Below are 26,886 nucleotides of genomic sequence, written 5' to 3'. Positions count from 1 at the left end.
TTTTTTCGTATCTCCTGAAAATTTTTAGCCCAACTGACGACTCACCGCCCACCATGAGCACATCGAACTGCAGATTCTACGAGAACAAATACCCCGAAGTGGACGAGGTCGTGATGGTAAACGTCCAGCAAATCGCTGAGATGGGCGCCTATGTGAAACTGCTGGAGTACGATAACATTGAGGGCATGGTTCTGTTGTCTGAGCTCTCGAGAAGACGTATCAGATCCATCCAGAAGCTTATAAGAGTCGGTAGAAACGAGGTTGCGGTGGTTTTGAGGGTGGACAAAGACAAGGGATACATCGATTTGTCCAAGAGAAGGGTCTCGTCTGAGGAGATTGTCAAGTGCGAGGAGAGATTCAACAAGTCCAAGGCAGTGCACTCTATTTTGAGAAGATGTGCTGAAAAACACAACATTCCACTTGAACACCTGTACGAGACCATTGCATGGCCGTTGAGCAGAGAGTATGGACACGCTTTTGACGCGTTTCGCATCTCGATCACCGATCCTTCTATTTTCAACAAGATAACTCCTCCGTCGCAGGAAGTGCTGGAAGAGCTGAAGGAACACATTTCTAGAAGACTGACTCCGCAGGCGATCAAGTGCAGAGCTGATATCGAGGTGTCCTGTTTCTCATACGAGGGTATCAACGCGATCAAGGAGGCTTTGGCTGCGGCAGAGTCGCTGAGCACAGAACAGAACGCTATCAAGGTGAAGCTGGTGGCTGCTCCGAGATACGTGGTCACCACGCAGTCGCTGGACAAACAAACAGGAATCAACATTTTGAACCAGGCTATAGAGAAAGTCAATGAGGTCATCACCAAGTATGGTGGAGTGTGCGATGTGGCCATGGCTCCAAAGGCTGTGACGGCCACCGAGGACGCCGAGTTGCAAGCTCTTTTGGAGAGAAAGGAGTTGGAGAACGCTATGGAGTCGGAGGACTCCGACGAGGAGTACGATGAGTAGCCGTCGGTGGTGGATAATACATATACTGCAGAATTAAAGGCTTTGTATAATTATGCCAAGTTGGTGTCAAACAGTAGTGACAGGAGATCCTGCGAGCTCTTAATATTTTTTCGCGGCGAGGAAATAAGGTCCACGAACAGATGGTAGCCTGCGGCGCTGAAGAACCATTTGCAGCCGTTCTCGTCCAGAAACGAAAGACAGTGGCTGAAGAGCGTTTTTTTGTAGTTGAGCACGATGAGCGGGTCATGTGACGTGGTCTGTACCTGCTGCCTCGCTTCAATTTCCAGGTACAGAAGCACCATCACGTGGAGAACGGCGTGTATCGTGATGATCTGCTGAACTTGCTCTCCCTTGCTCTGGTCAATGATGTTTCTCGCAAAACGCGAAAGATAGTGCATCTTGTTGTCCGATAACGGAGAGTCGGTGTGGAGCAGCTGCTGTCCTTCCACCTCGTCTTCCAGGATGCTGACAAAGTCGATTTTCGAGCGCAAGTACATGATCCCGCAGAAGTCGCTGCATGTCTGCAGGAATCGCGTATATGTGTCGCCGATCAGCTGCCGGGTCTCGTCGTCGACACCTCTGTCGCACAGACTCAAAATGTCTCTTTCGAGGTTGAGATCCAGCGAACGGTTGCCTGGCGGACGGTACCTACACACTAGAACTCGCTCTAGCAGGTCGCATATCTGGTACCAGCGGCGGAAGATCTCGAAATCCCTGCTGTTGCCGTCAAAATCCTCAAGCTTCACGGTGTCCACAGCCAGGTCTAAGGTGTTGTAGAACATCGGGGCAGACGAGGTGACGGTTAGCGCTCTGTCCAGACAAAAGGACGTCCAAAATAGCCGCGTAAGCAGCGACACCTTGTGCGACAGCCTAAAGAAAATGGAGCCCGTGCTGTGGTCAAGCGTGTTTGTCTCCAGCCTGGACAGCTGGTTCCGTGCTGCGTTGTTGTGCAACGCCAGGTCGGTGATCAAAATACATGCGCGGGAAACATACTCGCGAGCAACTTGCGGTCCTGTGGGCGACTCCTCCTGGTTGCTCATCAGCAAGAACCCCTGGATCAGCGTAATTTTGTTGAGTTCGCACAGCTTAAGCAGCTCGCACTTGCGGCGTAACTGCTCGGCGGTTTCTCTGATCTCGGCAGATTTCAGATTGGCGTCGTATCTGACGCCGCACATCATCATTGCGTTGAGCAGCAACGGCGGCGTCGTGTCCAAATGGTCAATAATGTCTCTATCTACCACCGGATACAGAGGATACAAATTATCGAGGTACAGCATGACGTACCTGCGCTGCGTCTCGATCGGAGGCATTTTGAAAGCTCCTTTCATCTCAACGTACTCGAGCAGCTCCTCATCCACGTTCAGCGGCCGCGTGTACTGGTCGCGAGCGGGCAAAAACAGGTCTCTCCAAGGAAAATATAAATTGAAAAACTCTCCGTCTGATAGAGTGAGAAACGAGTCGTTGCTGAAAAGAGGAGCAAGCGGGTGCACCGTGTTGATGAACTGGAACTTGTTTTCGGAGCTCTTCATTGCGTTCGCGTATATCCGGTCGTTCCCGAACACATTGGAGGAAGCGCTGGAGGAAATAGCAGCTGTTTTGCGTTTCTTGCTAGGTGTGGAGAGATCGCAGGCCTCGTGGGCCTTGTAGCATTGCTCGCAGGAGTCCAGCTCGTCGTTGAAACAACACTTTTTGTGCGCCTCGCGACACTTTCTGCAAGCCTTGGTGGCCTTGGCGTTCTTGTTCAGCGAGAATGTTGTGATCTTGAACTCATTAGGCATAAAGGGGAGCTAAAAAAAATATATTTCTATTTTTTATGTCAATTAAAAGGAGCTTATCAGGACCACAGAATGCCAAAAGACAAAAACCTGAAGACTTGCCGGACAAAGACCAATGGCCTGCAGAGTTTAAGGAGCTCGATACTATCCATTTCAGACTGAACTCATACTTCACGTTTTTATCCTCGCGCAAGCACATTATCACAACGTTTGATTTGCTCAAACCGTCGGTGGAGAATGCGATTGGACGGCCTTTGGAGCCTATTGACGTGGCCAGAGTTGCGTATCTGATACCCAAGGATGTGCTTTTTGACTACGTTGATGAGAGCCAGTTTGTGCTCGAAGAGAAACATTTCAGCTGGAGAGACGGGTTTACCCAGAAGGAATCAGACATCTACGACATCAAAGACGAAGAGGCAAAGGCATCGAAACAGCTGCTGATCTTTGAGTTTATTGACGGAGACTTGCGCAAATCCAAAACGCGGTCGGCTTTCATGACAGAAATCAAGGTGCCTGTCTACTCCCAGGAGTCGATCAAAAAGATGATTATCAAACGGAACGACAAATTCAAGCTTGCGGTTGGCAGATTTCTCAAGAAGTGCGCGGATAGCGGGATAGCGGACCCGTGGGCTGAAATCACCAAGCACGCACAACATATAGTCCCCAAACCCAAGGAGTTTGTGGACCCGATCGAGGAGATGGTGATAAATTCCAGCCAGGACGCGAACACAGAGCAGCGCATCTCGATCCCGCAGCTGATTGAAAAACTGAAACAGACCGACTTCTACGAAGACCAGATTGTCGAGAACGGGCTGCTGGAGGTGCCCCCGCGCAGCGCCACGTACGGCGAACTGAACTTCGAGTTGTCGCCTGTCGTGCGCGAGGCACTTGCTGCTACCAAAAATGTCGAGAAATTTTACTCGCACCAGGCAGAAGCACTCAACCATATTCACGAAAACCACCATATTATCATCTCCACGTCGACGTCGTCAGGTAAATCGCTCGTCTACCAGCTGCCCGTTATCACCGCTTTGGAGCAGGACCCGAGCGTCACTGCCATGTACATATTTCCAACTAAGGCTCTGGCGCAAGACCAGAGACGGTCCTTGAAGGACCTGCTGAACGTGATCCCATTCTTGCGGGAAATGGTGGTCGAGACCTACGACGGAGACACAGAGAAACGGGACCGCGAACACGTGAGGTCGTCTGCGTCTGTGATCTTCACAAACCCCGACATGCTGCACCACAGCATTCTTCCTTCACACCAGCTATGGCGGAGGTTTCTCGTCAACCTCAAGTATGTGGTCGTGGACGAACTGCACATGTACAAGGGTCTCTTTGGGTGCCATTTCGCGCTGGTGATGCGGCGTCTGCGAAGAGTGTGCTCCATGCTTGGAAATAATAATCTCGTTTTCATTTCATGCTCGGCCACGCTCAAGCAGCCCGTGCGACACATGCAGGATATTTTTGGACTTCCGAGCGGCGAGATCGTCAACATCGACCAAGACGGGTCTCCGCATGGAGGCAAACACATCGTGGCCTGGAATCCGCCTTACATCGACGCGCGCGACCCGATGGCAGGACGGAAACCGTTTATATCGGAGACGGCCAGGATTCTCATAGAAATGGTGAAGTCGGGGTTCCGAACCATTGTCTTCTGCGTGGTTCGCAAGGTAGTGGAGCTGCTCATGAAGGAGATCAGGTACCAGCTGACGACGAGCGGCAGCGCAGAGCTGATTGGCCGGATCATGAGTTACAGAGGTGGCTACTCGCCGGCAGACCGACGGAAAATCGAGGACCAGATGTTCCGCGGCAATTTAAAGGCCATCATCTCCACGAACGCTCTGGAGCTGGGAATCGACATTGGCTCGCTGGACGCCGTGGTCATGTGCGGGTTCCCAATCTCGATAGCCAATTTCCACCAGCAGAGCGGCCGTGCTGGACGGAGAAACAACGACTCGCTTACTCTCCTGGTCGGCGGCGGCGACCCAGTCAGCCAGTACTATATGCGGCATCCTGAAGAGTTCGTTAACTCGAATTATCCCGATCTTGCTCTGGATTTCGAGAACGTGGTGGTTTTAGAAGGCCATCTCCAATGCGCTGCCTTTGAAAGACCCCTGGACGACTCCACCATCAACAAGCGGTACTTTGGTAACCCCGCTCTGGTCAAGCAGGTGTGCGAGGCCCGGCTGGAGTACGACCCGGAATCCGGCACCTACCACTGCAACTCGCGGTTCATGCCTTGGCCGTCGTCTCACGTGTCCATTCGCGCTATTGAAGAGGACATGTACGCTGTCGTCGACACGACCAACGGCCGCAACGTGGTGATCGAGGAGGTCGAAGCGTCGCGAACAAGCTTCACGCTCTACGACGGAGGCATATTTATCCACCAGGGCTTATCTTATCTGGTTCGCGAATTTAATCCGGACGAAAAATACGCCAAGGTCGAAAGAGTCAACGTGGACTGGTCCACAGCGCAGCGAGACTTTACGAACGTCGATCCGTACGAGGTCGAGCGTATTCGGTCGATCAACAACAGCGACGTGCCGATCTACTTTGGCAAGACGCTCTCGACGACTGTCGTCTTTGGCTTCTTCAAGATGGACAGAGAAAAAAGGATTCTTGATGCCGTCGAGGTGAACAACCCGCCGGTGCTGATCCGCTCCGAAGGCCTGTGGATTGATATTCCGAAAAAAGCGCTCGAGCTGATCCGTTCGAAGGATCTGAACGCGGCAGGAGGAATCCACGCGGCACAACATGCGCTCATGAGCATTCTGCCACTATATATTCTCTCGGGGCTTGACGAAATACAGACCGAGTGCAAGGCTCCGGAAAAGGAGTTTGCGAAGCGGGAGACAAAGCGGAAACGCCCTGCTCGGCTGATCTTCTACGACAACAAGGGCGGCCAGTACGGCTCTGGACTGAGCACAAAGGCGTTTGACAACATCGACTCGATACTGGATAAGGCCTTGGAGAAACTTTTGGAGTGCGACTGCGACTGGGGGTGTCCGAACTGCTGTGCTGCCACCTTCTGCAAGGAGAACTCGCTTGTGCTGTCGAAATACGCGGCGATCATTATTTTGTCGCTAATCATGGGACGGTCGCTTGACATGGACACAATTCCGATGGGGCCGGAACCAAACATGCCGCAGATTGATATCGAGACGATTGTGCCTGCGGACCTTGGCTCTGTGAAATTCTCGAAGGATCTGGAGATTGTCGACGTGCGCAAGGCCACAAAGCCGTTGGCGGTGGTCCCAAAGAAGGAGGACGAGGGACTAACGACAGAGTCGCCAGCCAACGTGATCCAGGACTCGCAGGATGAGTTTAGCGACGACGACATTGCCAGGGAACTGTAATGAATTGGAATATCTATTTATACACAGACGTAGCAGAGGTGTTTCTTGAGACGGGATCTGAGAAGGGGGCCGACGAGGCACGTGACTCCGTTCTGGTGAGAGCGGGCGAGACTGGCAGTCTTCTGGGCTTGCTGAGACGGAACACCTGCTGAACAGGCCGCAAATAAATAGAGGCCAGCGATCCGATGTTCAGCTCCAGCTCCTCCAGTATTTCTGGCGGAAGCTTGTCGCTTGAGACCTCGATGATTGGCAGCACGGGCTTGACTATGTCCTTGATGTCTTTATGGGACGAAAGAAGACGCCAGTAAAAGTACGCGCGCTCGCGCACGTCTGGCTCGTTGGCCTCCTCCGTTGTTTTGCGCAGCACGTCCAGTACGAGGTTCTCAGTCTTTTTCGACGGCAAGCACAGATACGCCTTCACCACAGCAGTGAGAGTGGTGAGCTGCACCTGCGTCGGCTCGGTGTCGAAGTTGGCATAGAGTTTCTGGAGGATGTCTGCTGAGTCGGGGATCGAGCTGCAGTATTCTCCTAAAATCCATATAAATGACCCGCGGGAGTCAGAGTCGGTGAGCAGGTCCACGTTCTGCACCAGCGAGTCTATCAGATACAGATATTTTCCGGGGTATTTCCGGAGAATGTCTTTTAGAATGATGGCCACCTCCTGCACAATGTGGGGCAGAGAGCTGGCCAGAAGTCCGCCAAGCACCTCGATCGAGCGGTCTGCCACGGACGGAATTTTGATTGCCAGATTTCCGATCGCGCGGATGCTCTTGCGCACCATCTGGTCGTCGATCTCGAGAGCGTACTCCTCGAGCTCGCGCAGCACGAGCGAGATATTGCTCTCGTTGGCCAGCAGAAAGATCAGCTCCAGCTTCGTGTCCTTGATGTACACCGGGTCGTCGAATTGGCAGAAAAACATCGACACCTGCAAATCGAGCATCTCGGCTTTATCCAGCAGCAGCAAAATAACGTTGCGCATGGTCAGAAATTGGATCTCCGCAGGCTTCGACATGAGGTTCGATATGCATCCAGAAACCCGTTTCGTAATCGCCGGAAGAACATCCACAAAATTTCGCACGTAGTTGCTCAGATAGACAATCACCTTGAGAGCATTGAGCACGACGCTCGAGTTGCCGTGCTGCAAAAGCGGAATGCACTTCTCCGCGAGCGAGATCGCATCGGCCTCAGTCTGCGGCACAAACGCCATCACCGAGTTCAGAAGACTGACCTGGCTCCACTCGTCGCACCCGGCGAGCAGCTCCACGATCCGGAAACAGTTATTCCTGTCGATCGAAAGCTGCAATCCGTCGTAGTTCTCTACCAAATCGCGCAGACAGTCCACTGCCGCCGCGACCACGGACACCGTTGGATCGTGCAACAGATGATTTAGGGCCGTCAGGAACTGCTCCCGGACCTCTTCCGGAGCCCGCCCATAGATACGAGAAACAGCATAGACTCCGCTTTTGCGCACGTGCGGGTCCTTGTCGGCCATTGCCTCGCACACCAGCTCGCTGGCCTTGGCCAGAAACTCCGGGATCTGGATTGTCGCGAGAGTGCGTATGCTCAAGGAGCGGACCACAGCCGACTGACTCTGGAAGTCGTTTTCCAGCATGGGCAGCAAATTGACGCACTCGTGCGGGCTTTGGGGGTAGTAGGTACTGAAAAATAGGTAGCCGAGCCGCTTGGCTTCGGTATCGTTGGCCAGATCGAGCGTTATGGCCAACACCTCGCTCGAAAGTCCAGCCATTTCGTTGTTGCCCAAAGTCATGTTCGCCACGATTTTCTTGAGCGTGCTCTTGCGGAAGACGGCCGAACGCGACTTCTTCTCGTTTGCGCGCAGCTCGCTCACTATCTCCGCGGCCCGCACTCGCGTGTACAAATTCGAGGACGCCATAGATGAAAGTAATCCTGCAAAGCACGAAATAAATATATTATATTAGGTACAAAATAACTTAAGGCTGTGCTTCAAATATCAAATCAGGCCGGTACGGTGGGGGGAGCCACGCGGTCGTAGGAGTCCAGGTTCGGGCTCTCCTCCAAGTTCGGACTCTCGACAGCGTTGTAATAGTTGCTCTGGGGGGTGCCGTGTTGATTTACAAGGGGGCTTGCCGAGCTTGGAGGCGGGATCAGTTCCAGAGAGTCGGACTTGGAGTCTGCCAAATCCACAAAGTCTTCGATAGGATCGTCTAACATTTCGTCGAAGTTCTCGTACTCCTCCAATTTCGCCTTGCTGTAGACCATTCCGTCCTTGAATGTTTCGATAAGCGAGCCAGAGCCTTGCCATCCCGTAGACATCTTATGGAACACCATCTCCTTGAACACTTGCATCCAGTCCCAACCACTCCATTCTTCGGCCAGCGAATTGGCGATGTTGAGGGAAACCAGCTGGTATGCGAGCTCGTTGTCCAGGTACTGGGTGTGAGGCAGCTGGGGCAGCCCAAAAAGCAACGAGTCCCGGTTGTCGCGGTTGGAGATGAATTTGTTAGGTCTTCCATACAGTCTGAACGAGTTCATGAGCGGAATCAGCAGTCTAATCATGATTTCCGTGGGCTTGACTCCAGAGTGCGACTCTGGGATCAGGTACACAAAGTCCACTTCCTTAAGGTCGATTTTCTTCTTGCCAGAATCCGTAGAGAGCGTGGAGCTCACTCTCTTGTGGAGACCGGTCTTCTGAAGCGAGCCCGAACGCGAATGATTAGGTGATTTCTGCATGTCTCTATTTCTTGCGGAGATCAGAGAGGAGCTCGACAGCTTCCTGACAACTCCAGAACCCGATTTGCTTCTCAGGTGGCTGTGAGCGGACGTGTCCACCTCACCAGACACCACTTTGTCGAGCAACTGCTGGTTGATGTATATTTGGCCGTTCAGGCGGATCAGCGAGTTATTGTCGATGAATTCGGGATTTTCCGGGTACATTGCCACGCACGACCGGGCATTTTTGATCGAGGCCAACAAACTCTTCTTATTTTTGGATGTCGAGGTGTATACTTTCACATTGCCCGGTTTCTTCGAACCCACGTTAGGGGTTACTACCACGTAGCACCGGATCCACTTGTCATTTAGAAATGGGAACCGCAGAACACACCATTCTTCTTTTGGGTTGTTGTTGGAAGGGGCAAGTAGTGTACGGATATCTGAAAAATGGATTGCTTTGCTTGAAAAGAGGGCACCCGTGAAGCTCTCTTGAAGCTGTCTGTTTTCGAATTGGGCAAGCAGAAGCGCGGCATAGAAGTAGTCGAGTTCGTTGTTGGATTCAAATCTCAACAGGTACGTCTTGGACTCTGTTAAGATAATTTTTAGTTCGTGTATGTCGCCCTCGCTGAAGTACACGTACCGAGCGTCTAAGAGATTGATGTAGACGGGCTTGAATCCGCCGTTGTCATCGTTTCGAAGCTCCTGAGACGTAATAGAATCGACTTCCCAGATTGCCAGCTCTGTTCCGCTCAATTTTGCACTTGCATTTGCCCACGACATTTTTGAAACCGAGGTCGAAATTTGATTGCCCTCGACAGGAACCCGGACGTTCATCTCGCAGTACGAGCGAGCCTGTTGTGCATGGAGAAGAGTGACCACGGGCACCAGTTCTTCTGGAAGTTTGGCTATGTTTTCTGAGGGATCTGTGATTGTGTTTCCCAGCGAAAGCGAGCGAGGAGTGGGATTGTTTCCTTGTCTCAAAAAGGTGGTGGGCAGCGAGGAGAGCCTTTTGGGGTCTGCAGTCATGCTCCTGCGAGGATTCCTAGAGTTAGAAAGCGAATCGGAATACGTTCTCGCGCCCGACAAAGGCACAGACTGAGGATCCTTTATTTTCGATTCTGCAGCCTCGGAAGCCAGGGGAGATCTCGTTTCCGGTGGACTTTGAGAACTATTAGTTTTCTTGCGCCTGAAGAGCCTTTTCAGTGGTGACATAAGACGTTGCCAGCAAGATTATATTGGGCAGCAAGTTTTTTTTCTGACCGAGATTCTATTTGAATTTTAATTCCCTTTATATCCCCTAAATACACAAGATTTGGAGCCTGATGTGAAAAAAAGTGGCGTAGTGCTATTTTTTTGCTGGGCAAGATGATACACTCTGTTTTAATATGTGAGTACAATTGCTTCGCTTGCGACGAATCTCGCTAACCATAGTCAATACCAAGGGCATCCCACGCCTTATAAAATTTTACACCCCGGTCGACGTGGCAACACAGCAACTATTACTCCAGCAAGTTTACGAACTCGTTGTGGCAAGAACAGACGCGCAATGCTCGTTTTTGACTCCACCGCCGCTTTTGGAAGACCATTCCGATATTAAGGTTATTTACAGGCACTACGCAACACTCTACTTTGTCTTTGTCGTTGATCAGCAGGAGAGCGAGCTGGGCATTCTGGACCTGATCCAGGTGTTTGTGCAAGTGCTCAACACCTGTTTCCATAATGTGAGCGAATTGGACCTGGTGTTCGGATGGCAGGTGCTGGAGGCAGCGCTGGAGGAAATTGTCCAGGGAGGAATGGTGATAGACACAAGCATCCGCAAGATCTTTGCTGCCATCGACGAAGCTAACAAGCAGGACGTCTCCAGTACGCAGAAAACGTGGTGGGGGTAGCCTGTCTCCCCACGCAATCACAATCGCATCACACTGACTGGTCAGTTCCGATGCACCTCTATATACAGTTGCAGACTAATCTTTCTTCCAAAACTTCCACCCGCTGCTTTTGCTCTCGTCGGCCTGCACAAGCCTGGCCTCGGCTTTCAAACGCTCGAGTTCCTCGCGCTGTTTTTTTTCGGCCTGCTCTTTCTCAAATCGCTCTCTCTTCACCAAGAGACTCTCTCTTGATGGCGTGAAGTCCCGGTCCCATGGCGATGCGATCGGCCCTGTCTTCCACACGGGGTCGTTCGACGCCGCCGTCTGTTTCACAATCTCCATCAGCATCTCCTGTTCCTTCCTCCGCAGTTCCTTGTTACGTTCATAGTCTGCCCTCAGCTCTGGGGACAGCTTTGCGATGAGCTGTTCCTCGGTGGGCGTCGTAAATATGTAGAGCAGCACACCGCTTCCAATAATCCCGCCGCCCGTAATCAGGGACCTCTTCCAGAGAAGCCAGTTTTGAGACATCACAGGAGCTAAATAACTCGAAAATAAATTTTCGCTGGTATTATATAATCGTAGTCTATCTGTTGCCAAACTCTTCCTCGTCGCTTTGAATAATAAATTGGTCTTCGTGTTCTTCGACCGGCGCCATCTCGATGTCGGGATTCTCCCGCACCGTGTCATACTGTCCTCCATAGCCCAGCTTGTTGAACACCGACTCCAACATGCTTTTAGGCTTGTGATCTGGCTCGCCGGCTTCCTGCTCCATTCCTATGTCGCTCTCGTCAAACCAATGCACCTGTTTCTTCTTCTTTTTCCTGGAAGACAGTGACAGGAATGCAGACTTACGCGATTTGGCGAATGACCTGTAGAAGCTGTACAGCAGACATGCCAGCACCGCCAGAATCACCAGCTCTGCCACGTAAAACGTGAGGCTGTGGTGGTGGTTGGCTGGTTTTTCATTCTCTTCTTCCTCGTCTTGATCTGTGTCCTGCTTCTCCTCCACAAACTTATAATCCCCCCTGCTGTCGTAAACGGGCGTCACAATGTCTGTCGACCGTTTCTCGACAGAATTGGTGATTATATCAAACAGTCCTCTGCTGACCTCCGGCAGGTCGTAAGGCACCATATGCGACGAATTGAACACCTTGACGTACGTGAGGTTCGACTGCGACTCGATTTCGCCCACTTCTTGTCCATCGTAGATCCAGCCAAATTTCCTGCTCTTAGTGAAGCCGACCTGTCCTGGCGTGATCTGCAATTTTTCAATCAGCATTTCTATTGATTTGTGGTTGCAAATGACGTCCTTGTCGCCGGCAAACAGGGTGATTTTCATCTTCTCCAGCAGTTTCGGCAGCAGGTCGAACGACTTGGCAGAGTGCTCTGGCTGAAAGAAAAACTCGACCTTCCCGTCACACTCGTGCCATTTCTTGGGCGATTTCAAGTTCAGGGCTTTTTGGACAGTGTCCAGATTCAGGAAGTCGGTCACGGCGGGCAGGCCTTCTGGCCAGTTGGATCCGCATGCAGGGAAGTAATCGTGTTTGCGGTAGTCGTACATGTTGACACATTGTTCTTTGGCGGGCTTGGTTTCGTCTTTTGTTGCTGCTAAAATGCTATGGAATATCTTGACACATTCCAGTTTCTCAAAATCGCGATTCGAAGGGTCGTCGATGGCCTGCTGGCATTTCTCGTGCTGCTTGAGAACGTGCGACATCGACGGACTTTGGCGGTCCAGAAAGCCAGCCTCCAGGCTGAACGGAACGTACGACAGAGACTGGATATCCGGGTCGATCCAGCCGTTGCCAATCAACAAGCCCTCTAGAGTGACATTCAGCGAGTTGTTCTCGACGATTTCGTTTGCGAAGTATGGAATGAACTGGCCGGCATACGACTCGCCCGCCAGATACAGCTTTTTCATGCGGTCCTCCGGGAAGAGCTCGTAGTACGTTTTCAGAAACTGCCAGAAATGCTGTGCTGCCTGTTTCAATTCTGTGTCGTAAGAGTCGGTGTACGAAAACCCTGTGCCGGCTGGCTGGTCCACGAATACCATATCAGCCACCTGTGTCCATGATCCGGGGTTCAGCTCCACCTCCAGCTTCTCTGAGACCCGCAGCGGGCCTGTTTCCATCATGGCCCCATCCAGCGACGAACAGCCAGGACCGCCGTTTAGCCAGACGATCAGCTCGTCGCGGTGGAGCATGTCGTGTGTCTGGTTAGTTTTGGGATTTTGGAATCGCCAGAAAAACAACTCGGTGTTGTTTTCTTCGTCTATCTCCAAGTGTCCCGCATGCATCACTGGCCTCGCTGTGGGAGGAATATTCGAGAGGCCGGGCAAATCCTTGACTAGGTAGTCCTCCTCGGATGCCGCGACACATTGCAGAGCCAATGTGCACGCTAGTAAAAAATACCGACTCATGGTTAGCTCTGTGCTGTCTAAGCCTAGGTAGGATAAATAAAGAATTTGAAATAGAAGGGAGCAGTCGATCAAATATTTTTTTTTAACACCCGCGTCGATAAGTGTTGTCTTCCAATGTTTGGTGTGCTTGTTCCGAGAACACGGATTTCCGCCGACGTGCTGGACTCCGTGGAACAGCTGCGCCAATGCGATACGCTGGACATTGCGTATTTCGACGAGGACATCCAGGTCGTGGTGTATACTCCGTCGTCCGTGGCACAGGTCGAGGTTGACTTGGTATACAATTTGCAGAACACGGCGAGAATAGTGCTCGATTCCAAAGTCGTCATAGGGTCTGAGGCTGTGTGGTTGCTGGATACGATCGTGGTACCGGACAAGCTTTCCAATCAATTGCAGATCAAAGCCTCTTTTCGACAACAGTCAAAGAAAATAGAAAATCTAGAATCGCACGATACAGTCACTATAGGCAGCACGGTGCTGACGAAACATGTGGATCTTTACGAACTTGTAAAAGCAGAAACGTCGCTGCGGATTAGCCCCGTATTCCAGATGCGGTTCAAGACCATCAAGACGGAGAAAACCATGGCCTCTTTGGAAGTGGCTCTTTCTGGACAGTTGCGGGCCTCCGCAGTGACGGTGAGAATTGAGTCGGTAGATATGGACATCAGAAACTGTCTTTGTGCTGGCTACTCGGTGATAAAGTATCCGTTGGTGTTACAGAACCATTCGATTCTCTCGCTCACATACAGACTGACAAATAACGACATTAAATGGGTTAAGCCGGTTTCTGTCACCATCCATTGCACGGTCAATGGCAACAGGAAAATTGTGACTCGATGGACTACGAACGTCGACTTCATGGCGGCCCCCAGCGTGCCCCCAATGGCGTCGCCTAATCTAGGGGTGTTCAAATCCAGGTCGACCAACTCTGCTCTGAACCTGCCTAAGAAAAATAAATTACGATCCAGCTCGTCGGTGACGCTCAACCACTCCAAGAAAAACCTCAGCATTTCAGTTTCTGGCCAGACGAAAGTCAAGCTCGGCGAGGTGTTCAAATGGAAGCTCCAGTTTATCAACAAGTCGAACGACTCGCTCTCGCTCATTTTGTACATTCAATCATCCATCAACAAACAGTACGAAAAGTCAGTGCCGCCGATGCCGATCCAGAACGCCAACAAGTCCGATCCCGTCCCGCTGTACGGGCTCAACCAGCTGGTGCGAGCTTTCCAGCACGAGTTCAGCAAGGTGGGGCTGATTTCTCTCACCAACAACCTGAAATTCACTCTGGACCCAGGAAATCTGTTCGAGACCGAGCTAGAGCTTATAAGCATCGAAAAGGGGCTGGTCAACCTCCACGATGTCAAAGTGTTGGAGATCAAAAGCGGGGAGATCTTTGAGTGCGGCAGGCTGCTTGATGTCCTGGTCGTCTAGGACTCGAGAGCGCGTTCCAGTTCATACTCGTCCTGAAATAAAAACCCGAAATACTTGAACCCTGCTTCGCGGTCAAGATGGAGGAATTTTATCAAGGCGATTATCTTGCGCAGCACAGCACCGGACCTCTTGTCTCCTCCGAGCTCTGGCAGGCTTCTTAGCCACAAATATAGCACACTCATGAGTCCACACGATCCCTCGTTTTGCACCATTCCTATCGAGTTCAGCTTGGCCAGCAGGTCGAAGTTGATCTCCCGCAGCGTCATATCTTTCAGCAGGGATACCTCGAACTCATTCAGCGACGAGAGATCGACAACAGACTGCATTTTTGTTAATAGATTATCTGTTGCACCTTTCAAGATAAAGTCAAATGATTGCACAATGTTCTGGTATTGCATCTCTTCTAGGTTATCCACAGGCTGGAACAGAAGTGACTTTGAGGACACGGAGAATGCAAGAAACTTGACGAACTCGAAATTGGCAAACTTCATTGTGAGTGTCTTGTCAATTTTCTCGATCTTGGAGGTGCTAATCTGGAATTTGAGCTGTTTGGCTTTTTTTGCTGGCAGGACGCCGTCGTCGTTCAGCAGCTCAATTACAGGCTTTCTGAAAAACCGCTTGCCAATATCCAGATTGTACCGCAGCGGCTCATCCGTAAGGTTGCTCACAGTGACCTCGAGCACCTCCCTTATGCCAGCCACAACGTCGACTTCAATTAGCGACGGCGAAATGTCCACGATCTCCATCTGGTTCAGGATTCTGTCCAGCTGGGCTCCGATCTCGGAACGCACTGCTTTCAGAGCGCCAAAATCGACCATTCTAGCATCCAACACAAACTCTGCCACCACTGGCAGGTGGTCAGACCCGTTCACCTCGCAAACGTCGTACGTCAGCTGCTCCAGTCCGTCGTCCGCGCTGTACAGAATTCTATCCGTGTAAGACGGCACGCGAGTGTCCTCGTATTCTAGCGTCTCGGTCACCTTGAACGTGGGGCGAAACCGGATCTCTCCCTCGGAGAACCCGCTGAAAATGCTGCCTCGCTTTTTCTGTACGCGGAGCTGGTCGCTCTCCAGCAGTTTTTCATAGTCACCTTTATAGATATAGTCATTCACATTTGTGCTTTCGAGACGGTAATTGAGATCTCCGCTCGCGAATACTACCTTGCGACACTCTCTTTTGAACATCTGATGAACTGTCTCGCTGTCAATCCTCTCAAGCTCGACCTGGCTCAGTTGCGGCTCGCACACACTCTCGTCTTCCACAGACGGTACTGGCCCGGCAAGTGATGCGTTTCTAATGGTTCCTAGGCTATCCTGCACTTTCTTAAGACACTGGTTCCTCATTTCCACCGCCAGTTCCTCCTCGCCGTGTGTCAGATGCATGTTGAACACCTGGACTCGCACTCCCGCAAGCTTCTGGTCTATTCGGCCAATGGAAAACTGCGTCTCAATGCAGCCCTTGTTGTACCAGTTCAGATAGCCGAGGCCGACGGTCCGAGAGCTGTAACCGGATACCTGGCTCTCTATTTCGCTTTTAACTATCAGCACGCTCGTCAGTCCAAGCAGCCCGTAGCGGTGCACCGCCTGGAACTGGCTCGGAGGCAGCGCTGCTAGCAGTCTGTCGCACCACTGGTCAATGACTTTGGGAGAGGCAGAAAACGAGGTCAGCGGGATGGTCTCCTGGAATCCCACGACGTAGATATCGGCGTATCCCTGATTGCAGCTAAGCAGCTGGCGTATATGGTCTAGAGGACAATCATCCATGCGGCCCAAGTTCCACGTGATCAGCTTCATGCGCAGCTTGCGCCACCGTGTCACCATGTCTAGCCGCTCAGCGACGTAGGCTGACTGTATGATTGACTGGTATTTGAGCTTGCTGGACGGATTTAGCAACTTGAACACTTGCACTTGACTTGAGTCGCTCATGAGAGTTGGAACACAGCCTGGAAAAATCTATTATGTACACAGCCTTGGCTACCTAGTCGTTGGTTACAGAGTGTGCTTCCTGGGCGTCGTTGAACTCCTCGTCGGACGTGTTGGTGTAGTTTTCGAGGATGTCGTCGGTGCCGGACGACGCGGCCGCCTGCTGGGGTTTCAGGTCGATCTCGGGCTCCTCCTTGAAGACGGGCTCGGGAACGGAGTCTGGCGTCTCGTCCTGGCCGTCCTCCCGCTGCACGGTCTTGTCGCTCGCTGTGTCGGCGATTGGAACGTTCTGAGGCGTTTGCTCTGTCTCCGCAGTTTCGTCCGCATTGTTGTCTGTTTCCTGGACGGGTTGCTGACCGAGCCAGCTATTTTTCCAGCCGTACACCAGTCCATTTTCGTCCGACTCGTCCCAAATGCCCAACTTCGAGTAGAACAAGCGGCCGCGCAGCTCCGCAAGCTCACACCACACACGCAGCACCTCCTCTTCGTCCTGCATCTGCGATAGATTCTTGACGCGGGACAGCAAGTCCACGGTACGTCTCAGCTTGGTAGCGCACGCGATGCACAGCAAATACTCCACCTCTCTGACTCGCATCACGTACAATCTAGCATAGTTGATGCCCATCCGCGCCTCGCCACACAGGGAGCACCTGGCCTCCATGGCCACCGGTCTATCCGTCTCGTACTTGAACATTCTCAAGTTCAGGCTCTTGACAGACAATGACGGCGAAGACGGTGCCGACTGCGCCTGTGCAGCCTTCCAGAGCTCTGTGGAGGCGCTCAACGGCTCTATAACGACTTTAGACTCGAACAGACTGCTGATAAATGATTTCTTCTGGAAAAACTTGACCGATGGAGATAGGTCTAGCCGCAGCACCGGCTCGATCTCCTCGCTCACCAAGTGGCGGAAGAAGGACGTTTCTCTGATATTTTGGAAGTTTTCGAGTGACTCTTTGAACTGGTTGAACAAAAGCAGGTCAAAACGCAGCTGGTTGAATGTTGGAGAGTATATGGGCTGACCATTGTATTTTATCAGTTTGGGCAGTGCGAACTGGGAGTCCGGCACCAATTCCGAAATCACCCTCGACGGAGGCGTCTGCGGAGGATCCTGGTGCTCCAGCTCGGCTATGAGCCGCTTGAGGTTCCTGAGCTCGTTGTTAAGCACCTCTATCGTTGTGTCGCGATCCTTGAGCGTCTCGATCAGTTTCTCGTTTCTCAGCTTGAAGTCGTTCGCGACAATGTTTGCCTCCTTCACCTTCTCGTTGGCCTCGTCAAAGAGCGTGGCACTGAGGTCCTCCATCTCATAGCTCAACCGCTCGACTTCTTTATCGCTATCCTCCTTTTGTTTTCGGCTCTCCACCAGTTGGCGCTTCAACTCTTGGATTTTCTGGTGGCTGTTCAGCAGATTCACCTCCAGCTTCGAGTTCTTCTCTGTCTGCTCCAGCAGCTGGAGCGAGAGCTGCTCGATAATATCTTCATTGCTCGACGCCATAGAGAATATTATTTCGTTGTGAAGATGAATGTGAAATTTCTAGATTAGATAAGCTGCCAGGCGTGCCCTCTTGCAAGAGTCTGAATACGCAGAATACCAGATCATAGGCCCGCCAACTATCCGCGAGGCCTACTCGAGCGCCGCAGGAACTGTTTTACACCGCTACGCTAACCTGCTACAACCCCCCAACCTCGTTGGTTTCAGGTGGTGAAAAATGCCAAAATCCGTGTTCTATATTTTACCTGTGGTGTTTGCAATCTTTGTTTATTGGAACATGGACACCACTCAACAGCCTTTGGAATGGGATCACTCCCCTGAGAAGATTTTGCAGCTGGCCGACCAGCTGATAGCAGAGGGCAGGCAGCTCGACGATCTGGTCGCCAGCACCCTGGACAATGCGTCGTTTAAAAACACCATCGCGCCAATTGCCCATCTGGAAAACGTGCAAGCCAGAATATCCAACCAAATTACCTTTTACCAGCACGTTTCTGCGTCGAAGGAGCTTCGGGACGCCTCGAACGAGGCCGACAAAAGGCTCAGAGAGTTCAGCGTCGAGTCGGACATGCGTCTGGACGTCTACAGGGCGATCCACGCGGTCTATGAGAACGAGCTGGACAAATTGGAGGGAGAGGACAGGAGGTTCCTCGAGAAAATCCATCGCCAGTATGAGCGCAATGGATTGAACAAGCCAGAGGAGGTGCGGGAGCAAATCAAGAACCTCAAGCAGAGACTGTCCACTTATGCGCTGGAATTCTCGAAAAATCTGGGCGAGGAAACAGAGCACATCTGGTTTACCAAGGAGGAGCTCGAGGGCGTCCCTGAGGACCTTGTGGCCCAGTTTGAGCAGGACAACGGCAAGTACAAGATGACTTTCAAGTACCCAGACCTGTTCCCTGTGTTGAAGTATGCCAACAACCCAGAGACCCGGAAACGGGCGTTTGTGGGCGACCAGAACAAGGTGAAGGAAAACGGCCCGCTTCTGAAACAGGCTGTCGCGACTCGCGCCGAACTGGCCAAACTGCTCGGCTACGAAAACTTCTCGGAGTACATATTGGAGGAGCGCATGGCAAAAACGCCCCAGACAGTCATGGACTTTTTGGTTGACCTCAGAGACAAGCTCAAGCCACTGGGAAGACAAGAAATTCAGCGTTTGAGCGAAATGAAGCAAAAAGACACGGGAGGTTCCGAGTACTATGTCTGGGACCACAGATACTATCACAATAGAATGCTCGAGGAGCAGTACCAGGTCGACGAGAAACAGATATCCGAGTACTTCCCTCTGAAGCAGACAATTGAGCGGATGTTGGCCATTTACGAGAAAATCTTCCAGCTTAGCTTCAGGCAGGTTGAGAATCCAAAGACCTGGCATTCTGAGGTCCAGCAATTCTCCGTTTGGAAAACCGACTCCAAAGAAGAGTTTGTTGGATACTTGTACTTTGACCTACACCCCCGTGAGGGAAAGTACGGGCATGCTGCCAACTTCGGTCTTGCCCCAGGGTACGTAGACGTCAAGACCGGCAAGAAGGTGTATCCTTCAACCTCGCTGGTGTGCAATTTTACCCGGGATCAGGCTACGAAGCCCTCGTTGCTGAAACATGACGAGGTGGTCACCTTTTTCCACGAGCTGGGCCACGGAATCCACGATTTGCTGGGCGAGACCAAGTACGCCAGATTCCACGGCACCTCTGTGAGCTGGGACTTTGTGGAGATGCCTTCCCAGCTTCTGGAGTATTTCTGCTGGAGCAAGGACCAGCTCAAGTTTCTCTCCGGCCACTACGAGACTGGCGAAGCGCTTCCTGACAACCTAATAGACTCTCTCATCAAGTCCAAGAACGTGAACGGTGCGCTATTCAACTTGCGCCAGCTGCACTTTGGATTATTTGACATGAGCCTCCACACCTCTGCCGACGGCCAGGTGGACATGGACCGCTTGTGGAACGATCTGCGTGAGGAAGTGGCTCTGGTGAAAAATGGCGACCAAACCACCACTGGGTACGCCTCTTTCGGCCATCTTATGGGCGGCTATGCGTCTGGCTACTACGGATATCTGTGGTCGCAAGTCTTTGCTGCAGACATTTTCTACTCCAAGTTCAAGGAAGATCCGTTTAACGTGAAGAGCGGTCTGGAGTACAGAAGAAAGGTGCTGGAAAAGGGAGGCTCACGGGAGGAGATGGATCTATTGGTCGATCTGCTTGGCAGAAAGCCCTCGTCCGATGCGTTTTTGCAGGAGTTGGGATTGCAGAAGGCTGGTAACTGATTTGTACATAGCAGCTTCTAGGCGGTGCATCTCTTAATTTTTTGTGCCAGTAATTTTTAGGCCCATGTCTATCTGCACACTGTATGTGCGCAACTTGAACGAGCGGCTGTCGCACCAGAAGCTCCGCTCGGCGCTAGAGCAGCTGTTCAGCGAGCTCGGAGTATCTATCGTGGAAATAAGGCTGTTCAAAAATCTACAATTAAGAGGACAGGCCTTTATTACGCTGAAGTCGCACGAAGACTGCGTGCGTGCGATTGAACAACTCAACACAAAAGTCCTTTTTGACAAGCCAATGGACATGTACATTGCGAAGGCGAACAGTGACCTGGCAACGCGAGAACGTATGGACCAGTCCGCGTATGAGCAATATCTACAAGAACAGCGCGCACAGAGACTGGAAAAACGAACAAAGAAACGAAAATCGACGCTACAGACGCCAGCGACGGTCAAGAAACGCAGAATTCCAGGAGCCAAGGCTGCAGAGCCTCATAAAATTCTGCTGATCTCCAACGTTCCCAGCTCTGCTACCAGGGATCAACTGGAATCTGTCTTCGAGAAGTTTACTGGCTTCCTGAACGTGAACATCGTGCACATCCGCAATCTCGCGCTTGTGGAGTTCCGCTCAGACCTCGAGGCGGCCCGGTGTCTGGAAAGTCTGGGAACCTCGATAAAAATCAATGACACAGACTGCTACGTACAGTTCGCCAAAAAATAAACGCACTAGTATATTACCGTTCATTATCGTTAGTACTTTCCTGTGATGATAGTACGGAAAGCATCGAATATGCTTTCGCGCTCCTGTCCTCCACGGTTGACGTCCTTCATCAGTCTGGCATAGTAGTTGGGGTTTCCCTTTGGCTCCAGCAGTTTTTTGTCCACCTTGTAGTGGTCCGCCCACTTGTTGTCTGCGATGTTCTTGAGCGACTTGTACTGCTGATTCAGGATATCCGCGTCAAACAGCTCCTTTTTGTAGTTGGGAGCCGCGTTTTCGTCGGTGAAAATCATTCTTTTGAGCTTCTTCACGTCGATCTTGATCAGTTTCTGCTGTTTCTTCTGTTCGATGGCCTGTTCCTCTAGAACTTTTTTCGGAATCGGTATCGAGCCGATGTTGCAGAAGCGCTCGATCTGCGAGAACTTGAACGACGCGTAGTGCTTCACTTTGTCGGCGGGGTATTTTTCCAGAAGCGAGACGATCTTTTTAGCGGTGTTCGTGAATGTGCTAGTCATGACTATTCATTAAACTATATGGTTTTCCAATTGGCATGAAATATTTTTTATATTCTGCACCCTTGCACCAAGGTGCCGTCTAGCAGCTCAAGCAGTGGTATCACTTAATGTAGGTGCGGATCGGTTGATTCAGCAGTCGGTACTCAAACTCGTCAAAGCTCTGGTGCTTTTCGCCAAGGAGCCTGTCAAAATATTGAGTGCGTTTCCGGATGCGCGCTCTGCAGGCTTCCATAAGGAACGGCGATGGCTTATCCAGCAGACATGTTACTTTCCTGATGTACAGCTTGCCCTTGTTAGGAGCTTCCAAGTACAAAATGTCTGCATCCATGGCCTCCTGCCTCAGTTTCTCTTGATTTTCAATCTCCAGCGCCTCCATGTCGAAATTGTACTTGAGACCCAGGTCGTTGCACTCGACCCTTTTCAAAATCGGTTTCTGGACGATCGGGTACTGACCCGGGGTGAGGATACCTTTTGCTCTGATATATTTGTCCACCCGCGCGTCCACGTACGAGGAGCCGCGCACCTTCGAGGCGAGCCTCAAAAACCTGCTTTTCAGCAGCAGTTCTTCTCTAACCTGTTTTCTGACCACGTCTTGGTAGTGTTTCTGGCGCAGGCCGGTGAGATCGCACCGCTTTAGCAGGTCCTCGAGAAATCTGTCGTCCTGCTGCGAGTGGCCCACGTCGGCCATGATGTAGCACGGTTTTCGGGCAGTCTCGAAAATCAGCGGGTGTGATCGGTCGGTCGACGCGACCGAACTCCAATCCTTGAGCTCGTAGAACATGGCAGTAGGCACAGGAACTGTCCCGCAGCGGTATTTATAAGTTTGGACCTAAACAGATAAACAGAACACGGTAAAGGGCTGCGCTCACCCGATTATCTCCAGCTTTCCAAAATCAAGGTTCTGTATCTGCTTGTCGAACACGGCCGCCAAGTCTGTGCTAAGTTGCAGCGCCGCGTCGTAGTCGTAGCTCTCTAGCCTTTCTTTTACCTGCTCCCGGCGACCGAAAGCGTCGAGAATCGCGCTTCCCAGAGAACTGTCCAGAGTGTTGCTCTCGAGCCAGCCCACTACCTGCGAGAGCCTGTGGCTGAAGTAAGTCAGGTTCCTGACCGTGGCAATCCGCTTGTACATCTGGATGCGCAGAGCAGGCGCCATGTTCTCGTTCGGAAAGTGATAGTGGTCCAGCACAGATTCTGCAAACGACCACATACAGTCGGCCAGATTCTGCGCAGGAACGTAGCCGTGGTAGCTTGCAGTGTGCGCAAAGTAGACGGATCCCCAGGATTTTATGTTGAGAAAGGTGTTTTCCTTGCTGGAGTAAATGCTGTGGTTGTCGACGGACATGGTGCGGATCGAGTCGTCTGCCAGCTCAAACGGATAGTACAGGAGGTACAGCGTGGAGTTGGAGCTGTTGTGCGAGAGATAGAAGTCTGCCAAGTTGGGCAACGCGGACAACTCTTCGGGGAAATACTCGTCTATGTAGCGTGACGGCGACTTGACGTCCTCGTCCACATGCAAATATTCCAGGGTGTAGTTGGACAGGATGCTGAGAACGGGCTCAAGATGCATTTTCACGGCCTGCTCAACCTCCCAGTTGGTCTCGGCGCTCATCATGACAAACACAAGCCGCAGAGGATCCTGCAACGAGGTCTCGTACTGCGACTGGTGCAAGAAGCTGTGCTTTTTCGAGTTGTAGTCCACGAGCTGCAGAAACCTGTCTGCAACGTAGTTTTTGATTTCATCGTTGTAGCAGTGATCCAGGAGCAGCTGCGTGCCGAAGTACGGCACGTCGTTGGCGTCCACCGCCTCCAGCGTGTAGAAAAGCGCCGCGTAGCCCTCCACGGCGTCCACGTATATGCCGTTGCCGTCGCTGATGAAAAATTTCATTAGAAGCGCATCGGTCTGGTTCGTGTATTCGAAGAAATCAAACTGCACATCGGGCAGCGTGCGCTCTGTTTCTCGCAGCCTGCCGAGGGTCTGGATGTGTATGGCCTCTCCGACGTCGAGCAATCGCAGATCCGCAGACTCGATGTATACTGGAATCTTGATGGTCACGTCGTCGAGGGGGTGTTGGACGTAGTAGCGCAGCACCTCTAGCGGAACTACCTTTCTGTTGAGGAAGTTGAGCAGCTGCTGATACAGAAGAGGCGATATCAGTGCAATTACCAGCACCAGTGTTGGCTTGAACATGGTGGATATTGCAAAAAAATAAAATAAAATCTACGCCTCGAGGAGCTACAGGGCTTGAAACATGGCGGTGTTCAGAAGAGAGACCATCTCGGGCAGGTCAATGGGAATTGTCCGTGTTGCTGGCTCTCGTGCTCTGGCCGCCAATAGCACAATGAGCAGGAAAATAGAGAGTCGCGGTGCTGCTAGCAGAATATAATTAATGATGCGACTTTTTTAATACCGTTCTGGTAGCACGGGGCAGACTGGAGAAAGTCATCCGCAACCACACCGGTGCAATTCCAGACGAAACAGAACGCACAAACACGCTGGCAAGAACACTTTTCGTGAAAACCTTATCTACGGGAGCACTGGTTGCAACTAGACACGCAGCTCCTCGCTGAAAATGCATTTCCTGCAGCCGCGATTCTCCGCGCAGTTTCTCCAGCCCGTTGCAGCCAATTCCTGCTCAGAGACCGCCTCGGGACAAATTTGGGCCCCGGAGAGCTAGACAAATTTCTTTGTAATTCGCACTTTGTAAGGAAGAGCGAATTCCGCGCGCAAGCTCGGAGAGAATAAATCTTACAAATTATTTTCAGATTATTTTCAAAAACCTCAGGTGAAGCAAGGCCACAGCCTTGCTTCTCCGGCGACTATATATAGGGACGTTAGAATGTAGTTTGTCACTAACCAAAGACATTATGACCCAAACAGTTTATCTCGTCATCGGCGCCTCGAGAGGTATTGGACTTGCCATTGTTAAACAACTGAGCGAGAACCCAGACAACTACGTTATCGGATCGTACAGATCCGCAAGCTCAGCCCCAAAACTCCTCGAGCTCGCCAAGAAGCCCAACGTCGACACCGTCGTTGCAGACATTGCCAGCGAGGACTGCAAAGAGCAGCTGGAGAAGGGTATTGCCAAGTTGACAGACGGTATCGACGTGGCCATCATCAACGCTGGAATTAGCAAGTCTACTCACTCAATTCTGACCTGCCCAAGAGAACAATACATTGATCACTTCCTGGTCAATACCATTGGTCCCGCTGAGGCGTTCAAGGCCGCCTACCCCTTCTTGTTGAAGAGAAACACCCGCAAAGTCGCCTTCACCACCAGTCTTGCCGGCTCCCTTACCGCCTACATGCCGCTGCCTGTCAGCGCTTACGGAGCGTCGAAGGCCGCCCTCAACTACGTGGTCAGAAAACTGAGCCAAGAGCTAGCCGACGAGAATTTCAGCTTCGCTGGACTCCACCCAGGTCTCGTTGCTACCGACATGGTGCAGGAACTGGTCGACTTGGTGGTAAGCGGCGAGTCGAACGATCTTGCCGCTGCCAGCTTCCCTGAGTTCGTCAAGCAGCAGGCTGTCAGCCCTGAATCCTCTGCCAGCGGTATTATCACCGCTGTCGCGATGCTGTCGCCGCACACTACCGGCAGACTCATCCGCGTCGACGACCAGAGCGATTTCCCGTTCTGAGATGCAGACGATTACGTAAGACAAATATAGATAAAGCTTATCTCTGTCCGAAAATGGCATCCGCCGCCCTATAAATACCGCAGCGGCGCGCCCCTCTCGCCATGCCTGCGCCAGACCTGTACGAGGAATTCCGGCGGCTGTCGAAAGCAACGCCCGTCATCGACGTCCACAATGACCTGCCCTACCAGCTCAGGTGGCAGCTGCACTACGAAATCAACGAGGACAAGTTCCGGTTCGACGAGCCGCTCGTGTCGCAGACCGACCTGCGCCGCATGAAGCAGGGCGGCGTCGGCGTCCAGTTCTTCAGCTGCTGGATGGACTGCCCGAGCCCCGACGAGCTGTACCAGGACTTTGAGAAGCCCAACAGCATTGTGCGGGACACGCTCGAGCAGGTGGACATCATCAAGCGGCTCGTCGACAAGTACTCGCGGAGCATGAAGTTTGTGACGAGCGCGGACGAGGCGCTGCGGAGCTACCAGGAGTCGAACGGCGACAAGATCTCTGTCACAATGGGCGTCGAGGGCCTGCACCAGGTGGACACGTCGCTCGCCGTGGTGAGACAGTACTACGACCTCGGGGTGCGCTACATCACGCTGACGCACAACTGCGACAACCCGTTCGCCACCGCGTGCACGACCGTCATTGCCGGCAAGGAGGACAAGGGCCTCACCGCGTACGGCCGCGACTGCATCCGCGAGTTCAACCGCATCGGCATGATGGTGGACCTGAGTCACGTGTCGTACAAGACGATGGTAGACGTTTTGGAGATTGCGCGTGCGCCGGTGATTTTCTCGCACAGCTCGGCGTACACGCTGACGCCCCACGAGCGGAACGTGCGGGACGACGTGCTGCAGATGGTGAAGACGAACGGCGGCGTCGTGTGCGTGGACTTTGTGCCCAACTTCATCAAGAAGCCCGACGCGGCCGACGCGTCGATCGACGACTGCGTCGACCACGTGCTGCACATCGTCAACCTCATCGGCTGGGACCATGTGGGGATCGGGTCGGACTTCGACGGCATGGGGTCCACGGGGCCGAAGGGGCTAGAGGACGTGTCCAAATTCCCCGACCTCGTCGTCAAGGTGTGGGAAAAGTCCAGAGCCTCGCACGAGGATATCCGCAAGTTCATGGGGCTGAACGTGCTGCGCGTGTGGAAAGAGTGCGAGCTGGTGTCCGAGGCGTTGAAGAACGAGCTGCCTGTGGAGACCAGCTGGTCGGGCAGACAGTGGCGGTTCCCGAAGTACATCAAGCTGTGTCCGGAGCTGTTTCCTGGCGCGGCGAGCGTGAAATCGGCGCCAGACGTCTTCTACGACGCCAAGCGGCACACTTTCAAGGGCGTCGAGGGCGAGTATGATCCTAAATAAGAGACTTAGTAGTCTGCAACGCAGCAGCTCGCGTAGTTCCAGCACGGACAGCCCAGCACAATCCGTGTCCTTGTACTGGTGGATCTGTTTGTCTCGTTGCGGTTGCCGGGAGATACGAATACAGAGTTCTAAAACTGCGAAATGTCGCAGGTAGCCACACACAGCAGCCCCAGAATCCTCGTAAACACGGGTTTGCTCTCTTTTAGGCTCAAGCTCGCGGCTGCTGCTCTTTTTGCATGCGACAGTAGCTGTACGCGCGAGTCGAATGCGCAACTGCACATTCTATTGCGACAGCAACACAAACCCTTGCCTGTTCTTCTGCAGCTCTGAGCGGGCAACTGCTGGACCCCGGGGATCGTCTTTGCGGAGTTTAGCGTCAATTTTTTCCGCTCATCTGCGAGTATTTCACTATTGTGGAGCAAAGCCACAGCTCGCTGGCTTGGGCAATCCTGGGCCGCGTATAAAGACCGCGGC

The 26,886-nt window shown here is 52.3% G+C and overlaps 18 protein-coding genes across 18 annotated transcripts; 8 read left to right on the top strand and 10 right to left on the bottom strand.

The window, feature by feature from the left end:
* Nucleotides 1-53: 53 nt before the first annotated feature.
* KL911_004487 (uncharacterized protein) lies at nt 54-965 on the top strand (the record flags this gene model as incomplete). The annotated part of the gene is made up of 1 exon (XM_043199783.1): nt 54-965. The coding sequence occupies one exon, from the start codon at nt 54-56 to the stop codon at nt 963-965; it is 912 nt and encodes a 303-aa protein (XP_043052683.1).
* Nucleotides 966-1,015: 50 nt separating this feature from the next.
* On the bottom strand, nt 1,016-2,743 carry KL911_004486 (uncharacterized protein; the record flags this gene model as incomplete). Its single annotated transcript, XM_043199782.1, has 1 exon — nt 1,016-2,743. One exon carries the CDS (start codon nt 2,741-2,743, stop codon nt 1,016-1,018), a length of 1,728 nt encoding a protein of 575 aa, XP_043052682.1.
* A 35-nt stretch (nt 2,744-2,778) lies between these two features.
* On the top strand, nt 2,779-6,099 carry KL911_004485 (uncharacterized protein; the record flags this gene model as incomplete). Its single annotated transcript, XM_043199781.1, has 1 exon — nt 2,779-6,099. One exon carries the CDS (start codon nt 2,779-2,781, stop codon nt 6,097-6,099), a length of 3,321 nt encoding a protein of 1,106 aa, XP_043052681.1.
* A 13-nt stretch (nt 6,100-6,112) lies between these two features.
* KL911_004484 (uncharacterized protein) lies at nt 6,113-7,993 on the bottom strand (the record flags this gene model as incomplete). Its single annotated transcript, XM_043199780.1, has 1 exon — nt 6,113-7,993. One exon carries the CDS (start codon nt 7,991-7,993, stop codon nt 6,113-6,115), a length of 1,881 nt encoding a protein of 626 aa, XP_043052680.1.
* Nucleotides 7,994-8,076: 83 nt separating this feature from the next.
* KL911_004483 (uncharacterized protein) lies at nt 8,077-10,005 on the bottom strand (the record flags this gene model as incomplete). The annotated part of the gene is made up of 1 exon (XM_043199779.1): nt 8,077-10,005. One exon carries the CDS (start codon nt 10,003-10,005, stop codon nt 8,077-8,079), a length of 1,929 nt encoding a protein of 642 aa, XP_043052679.1.
* A 153-nt stretch (nt 10,006-10,158) lies between these two features.
* On the top strand, nt 10,159-10,682 carry KL911_004482 (uncharacterized protein; the record flags this gene model as incomplete). The annotated part of the gene is made up of 2 exons (XM_043199778.1): nt 10,159-10,170; nt 10,287-10,682. The coding sequence occupies 2 exons, from the start codon at nt 10,159-10,161 to the stop codon at nt 10,680-10,682; spliced, it is 408 nt and encodes a 135-aa protein (XP_043052678.1).
* A 75-nt stretch (nt 10,683-10,757) lies between these two features.
* Nucleotides 10,758-11,189, bottom strand: KL911_004481 (uncharacterized protein; the record flags this gene model as incomplete). Its single annotated transcript, XM_043199777.1, has 1 exon — nt 10,758-11,189. The coding sequence occupies one exon, from the start codon at nt 11,187-11,189 to the stop codon at nt 10,758-10,760; it is 432 nt and encodes a 143-aa protein (XP_043052677.1).
* Nucleotides 11,190-11,244: 55 nt separating this feature from the next.
* On the bottom strand, nt 11,245-13,080 carry KL911_004480 (uncharacterized protein; the record flags this gene model as incomplete). Its single annotated transcript, XM_043199776.1, has 1 exon — nt 11,245-13,080. The coding sequence occupies one exon, from the start codon at nt 13,078-13,080 to the stop codon at nt 11,245-11,247; it is 1,836 nt and encodes a 611-aa protein (XP_043052676.1).
* Nucleotides 13,081-13,194: 114 nt separating this feature from the next.
* Nucleotides 13,195-14,477, top strand: KL911_004479 (uncharacterized protein; the record flags this gene model as incomplete). Its single annotated transcript, XM_043199774.1, has 2 exons — nt 13,195-13,983; nt 14,049-14,477. 2 exons carry the CDS (start codon nt 13,195-13,197, stop codon nt 14,475-14,477), a joined length of 1,218 nt encoding a protein of 405 aa, XP_043052675.1.
* A 30-nt stretch (nt 14,478-14,507) lies between these two features.
* KL911_004478 (uncharacterized protein) lies at nt 14,508-16,436 on the bottom strand (the record flags this gene model as incomplete). The annotated part of the gene is made up of 1 exon (XM_043199773.1): nt 14,508-16,436. One exon carries the CDS (start codon nt 16,434-16,436, stop codon nt 14,508-14,510), a length of 1,929 nt encoding a protein of 642 aa, XP_043052674.1.
* Nucleotides 16,437-16,488: 52 nt separating this feature from the next.
* KL911_004477 (uncharacterized protein) lies at nt 16,489-17,925 on the bottom strand (the record flags this gene model as incomplete). The annotated part of the gene is made up of 1 exon (XM_043199772.1): nt 16,489-17,925. One exon carries the CDS (start codon nt 17,923-17,925, stop codon nt 16,489-16,491), a length of 1,437 nt encoding a protein of 478 aa, XP_043052673.1.
* Nucleotides 17,926-18,139: 214 nt separating this feature from the next.
* Nucleotides 18,140-20,182, top strand: KL911_004476 (uncharacterized protein; the record flags this gene model as incomplete). Its single annotated transcript, XM_043199771.1, has 1 exon — nt 18,140-20,182. The coding sequence occupies one exon, from the start codon at nt 18,140-18,142 to the stop codon at nt 20,180-20,182; it is 2,043 nt and encodes a 680-aa protein (XP_043052672.1).
* A 64-nt stretch (nt 20,183-20,246) lies between these two features.
* KL911_004475 (uncharacterized protein) lies at nt 20,247-20,897 on the top strand (the record flags this gene model as incomplete). The annotated part of the gene is made up of 1 exon (XM_043199770.1): nt 20,247-20,897. The coding sequence occupies one exon, from the start codon at nt 20,247-20,249 to the stop codon at nt 20,895-20,897; it is 651 nt and encodes a 216-aa protein (XP_043052671.1).
* A 29-nt stretch (nt 20,898-20,926) lies between these two features.
* On the bottom strand, nt 20,927-21,409 carry KL911_004474 (uncharacterized protein; the record flags this gene model as incomplete). Its single annotated transcript, XM_043199769.1, has 1 exon — nt 20,927-21,409. One exon carries the CDS (start codon nt 21,407-21,409, stop codon nt 20,927-20,929), a length of 483 nt encoding a protein of 160 aa, XP_043052670.1.
* A 100-nt stretch (nt 21,410-21,509) lies between these two features.
* Nucleotides 21,510-22,190, bottom strand: KL911_004473 (uncharacterized protein; the record flags this gene model as incomplete). Its single annotated transcript, XM_043199768.1, has 1 exon — nt 21,510-22,190. One exon carries the CDS (start codon nt 22,188-22,190, stop codon nt 21,510-21,512), a length of 681 nt encoding a protein of 226 aa, XP_043052669.1.
* Nucleotides 22,191-22,274: 84 nt separating this feature from the next.
* KL911_004472 (uncharacterized protein) lies at nt 22,275-23,597 on the bottom strand (the record flags this gene model as incomplete). The annotated part of the gene is made up of 1 exon (XM_043199767.1): nt 22,275-23,597. The coding sequence occupies one exon, from the start codon at nt 23,595-23,597 to the stop codon at nt 22,275-22,277; it is 1,323 nt and encodes a 440-aa protein (XP_043052668.1).
* Nucleotides 23,598-24,274: 677 nt separating this feature from the next.
* KL911_004471 (uncharacterized protein) lies at nt 24,275-25,048 on the top strand (the record flags this gene model as incomplete). The annotated part of the gene is made up of 1 exon (XM_043199766.1): nt 24,275-25,048. The coding sequence occupies one exon, from the start codon at nt 24,275-24,277 to the stop codon at nt 25,046-25,048; it is 774 nt and encodes a 257-aa protein (XP_043052667.1).
* Nucleotides 25,049-25,149: 101 nt separating this feature from the next.
* Nucleotides 25,150-26,412, top strand: KL911_004470 (uncharacterized protein; the record flags this gene model as incomplete). Its single annotated transcript, XM_043199765.1, has 1 exon — nt 25,150-26,412. The coding sequence occupies one exon, from the start codon at nt 25,150-25,152 to the stop codon at nt 26,410-26,412; it is 1,263 nt and encodes a 420-aa protein (XP_043052666.1).
* Nucleotides 26,413-26,886: the final 474 nt, after the last annotated feature.

The sequence above is a fragment of the Ogataea haglerorum genome (genome assembly GCF_019207285.1).
Source record: "Ogataea haglerorum isolate 81-453-3 chromosome Unknown 81-453-3_NODE_14_length_230722_cov_96.824488, whole genome shotgun sequence".
In the NCBI taxonomy this organism is placed as follows: Eukaryota; Fungi; Ascomycota; class Pichiomycetes; order Pichiales; family Pichiaceae; genus Ogataea; species Ogataea haglerorum.
The sequence above is the reverse complement of the archived record's forward strand: the minus strand, read 5'-3'. Positions and strand labels throughout refer to the sequence as shown.